This window comes from Phoca vitulina, unplaced genomic scaffold (assembly GCF_004348235.1).
Source record: "Phoca vitulina isolate PV1807 unplaced genomic scaffold, GSC_HSeal_1.0 scaffold56, whole genome shotgun sequence".
Lineage (NCBI taxonomy): Eukaryota > Metazoa > Chordata > Mammalia > Carnivora > Phocidae > Phoca > Phoca vitulina.
Window position 1 is genome coordinate 6,182,030 of NW_022589759.1, and position 3,494 is coordinate 6,185,523.

The 3,494-nt window shown below is 35.4% G+C and overlaps 1 protein-coding gene across 1 annotated transcript; it reads left to right on the plus strand.

Annotated features, from left to right (window-relative positions):
* The first annotated feature begins 1,820 nt into the window (after nt 1–1,820).
* On the plus strand, nt 1,821–2,864 carry LOC116622987 (thymosin beta-4-like). The gene is made up of 2 exons (XM_032389805.1): nt 1,821–1,944; nt 2,761–2,864. Exons 1-2 carry the CDS (start codon nt 1,821–1,823, stop codon nt 2,862–2,864), a joined length of 228 nt encoding a protein of 75 aa, XP_032245696.1.
* The last annotated feature ends 630 nt before the right edge of the window (nt 2,865–3,494 follow it).

The window sequence follows — 3,494 nt, forward strand, 5'->3', positions numbered from 1 at the left end:
CAACACCAACTGGATGCATCATACTGGGCACATTCCAGGCAACACAATAAAACAACAAAAGAAAATCAAAGGCTTACAAATTGGAGAAGAAGAAAGAAAATGGTCTCCATTCATATTATGACATGATTGTCTATGTAGAAAATCACAAAATATACACCAAAAATACCTCCTAGAATTAGTATTTGAGTTTGGCACCTTTGCAGGATACAAAGTCAATTCTGCATACTGGCAATGACAAATCAGAATTCAAGTTTTTTTTTTTTTTAAATACCATTTATAATAGCCCTCCAAAAATGAAATTTAGTTTCATATATGTCATTCATGCTATATGTAGAACAGAATATATGCAAGATCTATACGGTGAAAACTACGAAACACTAAAGAAAAAAAAACAAAACAAGGAAGATCCAAATAATCACATTCATAGATGGAAGACACAGTATTATTAAATTGCCAGTTCTTCCCAATATGATCTATAGATTTAACAGAAAATCACTGGTATACAGTAACCCTCTATACTGCTTTTGAAATTCTTCTGTATGTCTAAAATTATCTCAAAATAAAAGCCTTTAAAATTTGTAATTAAGGAATTACTATTAATTTGCTTTTAGATGAGATGAAGGTATTGGGGTTATGTTTTAAAAATCCCCACCTCTTAAAGACATAGATTTAAATTTTAAATAACTGGAAACTCTAAATGGCAGCCACCATAGAATTACATGTTTTAGACAAGAATCATGGATGCTAAAATTGGTAAGTGAAAGTATTATGAGAAACAAGATATTTGTATTGTCTCAAAGATCTCCCCACAAGATACTTACTAAATATAAAGAGAATGATAGTAACTTTACAGTGAAGTAACCTGGCAAACATTATCTTAAGCAAGTACCTCCTGATATGATGCACAGAGAAGGATATGGTACCATTACTGAGTACTCACGCCAAAAATGCATAACCTGAACCTTAATCACACAAGAGCATTACATAAATCCATACTGAGGGAGAATCTACAAAATGACTGGCTTATACTCTTTAAAAATGTGGAAATCATGAAACACAGAGACAGACTGAATTACTGCTCCAGATGAAAGGAGACAAATGATATGGGATCCAAATGCAACATCTGATCCTGGGTCAGATCCTGGATCTGAAAAAAATATTCTCTTTGCTGTGAAGGACATTAATGGGGCAAATGGCAACATTTAAATAAGCTCTTAGATTGGCTAATAGTGTTGTGTCATTTTTAACTTCTTGATTTTGATCACTGTACGATGGTTATGTTTTTCAAGACTCACACAATGAAGTATTTGGGGAAAAGGGGGACACCATATCTTTAATTTACTCTCAAACAGTTCAAAAAAAAAAAAATATATATATATATATATACATAATATATAAACACACAGAGAGTGAAATATTAGAGAATACTTATTATATTTATGTAGTATATGTTTTATTTATGTATTTATGTAGAAAGAGAAAATGATAAAACAAGTATGTTACAATGTTATCATTTAGGTAACTTATGTAAAGGGTAAGAATTTTTTGCACTATTTTTGCAACTTTTCTAAAAGTCCCAAAATATTATCCCAAAATAAAAGGTTTTAAAAATTAACAAGAGATAATAATAACATCTTGAGTCCATGGCCTCCCCTATTTCCAACTAGCTTCAGTCTATCCCAGAAGCAAACTGACTCTATGTCTCTCATCCATTAGACCATCTCAGCCACCTGACTTAAAACAACACAAACAGACTCGGCGGCCACTGAACAGACCGGACTTCGCTAGCTCAGGCGCCTCGCTCCACTTCCTCTGCATCCATGTCTGAAAAACCCAATATGGCTAAGATTGAGAAATGTGATAAATCAAAACTGAAGAAGACAGAAATGGAAGACAAAAATCCACTGCCTTCAAAAGAAATGATTGAACAGGAGGAGCAAGCAGGTATTGTAATGAGGCACGCACCCCCATTATGCACGGTACATTCCATAAGCATTGCCTTATTTTACTTCTTTTAGCTGTTTAACTTTATAAGATGCAAAGAGGTTGGACCAAGTTTAAATGACTGCGCTGCCCCTTTTCACATCAAAGAACTACTGACAACGAGGGCTGTTCCCACCTATCCCATCTGCTGGTCTGGCTGGCAGGGAAGGAAAAGAAATTGAATTTTGGTGAAGGAAGAAGCGAGGTAGGACAACAGTGAAATCTAGAGTAAAAAAAAAGCTGGCCCAAGGTGCCCTGCAGGCTATAAAATGCAGGTTTAATCAGAGTGCCACTTTTTTGTTAAAATGATTTTAATTATTGGAATGTACAATTTTTTTCAAATGCAAATAAAAAGTTTTAAAAACCAAAAATTAAAAAAAAAAAACCCACAAACTTACTATCTTACAGATCTACAGGTCAGAAATCCAAAATGACTTTTTGTGGGCTACAATCAAGGTGCCAACAGAGCTGGAAACTTCTTTTTTGGAGGCTCTAGGGGAGAATCTGCTTCCTTCCCTTTTCCAGCTTCTAGAGGCTGCCCGCATTCCTTGGTTCATAGCCCCTACCTCCATCTTCAAAACCAGCAGCATAGCATCTTCAGATCTTTCTCTGACTTCCTCTTCTGCCTTCCTCTACTTTAAAGAACCCTTATGCTTTAAAATGAGACCCACCAGGATAATCCAGAAAACCTCTGTATCTTAAAGTCAGCTGATTAACAACCTTAATTTCATCTGCAAACTAAATTCTTCCTTGCCATGTAATGAAATATATTCACAGGTTGTAGGAATAAGGACATGGACATCTTTGAGGGGCCATTAATGTGCCTATCACAGCTACCCCCTGCCTGGAATGCCTGGAAAGAGTACCCTAAACCCTTCTAGCTAATCAGATCCCTAAATCATAATTCCTTCAGAAATATGTCCTTAGCTAGTTGGAAATGTTATGGTGATTGCTCCAGATATAATTTCCTTAACACTCCCATCCCCAATAAACTTAACAATTTTGCTTACTCATTTTTTGTTTGTTTGCTTGCTTGTTTATTGTACAGCCTTCTTTCTTTGGCTGTTATTATCATTGTCTGACTGAGTCTATAAATTGTAAGGCTGATGCAGACAAGTAAAATAAATGTCACTGATAAGAAAACACTTCCTAATGTCTAACTTAAATTGCCTTTGCAGAAATGTAATCATTTATTCCTGTCCTCACTTTAGAAGTAACAGAAAGCAACTAGTCAATACCCACCATAAAAACCTTTTAGATTTAGAGTCCTTCTAATGCCAAACAAAAAAACCAACATGATATGCCAACCAAGTGGCCAATCTAGGATAAAGGCCAGTCAAGTTGGTTTTTGAAGTGATGGAGTGATACAGTCAAGCCCTAAGATAAATAGCCATCCACAAACATGACCTATATGATAACTCCAGCTTTTCTTCCTTAGCCAACATACCCTTACTTGGTCCTTGCTTATTTCCTGAAGTTCTCATAGTTTAGGTTGCCATCCCTTAGTTCTG

What these genes read in the sequence shown, in the direction of transcription:
- LOC116622987 (XM_032389805.1), top strand. Translation starts at nt 1,821, where the DNA reads ATGTCTGAAAAACCCAATATGGCTAAGATTGAGAAATGTGATAAATCA. An exon ending in TGAACAGGAGGAGCAAGCAG is followed by an intron (nt 1,945 to 2,760) that starts GTATTGTAATGA and finishes ATATATTCACAG; the next exon opens with GTTGTAGGAATAAGGACATG.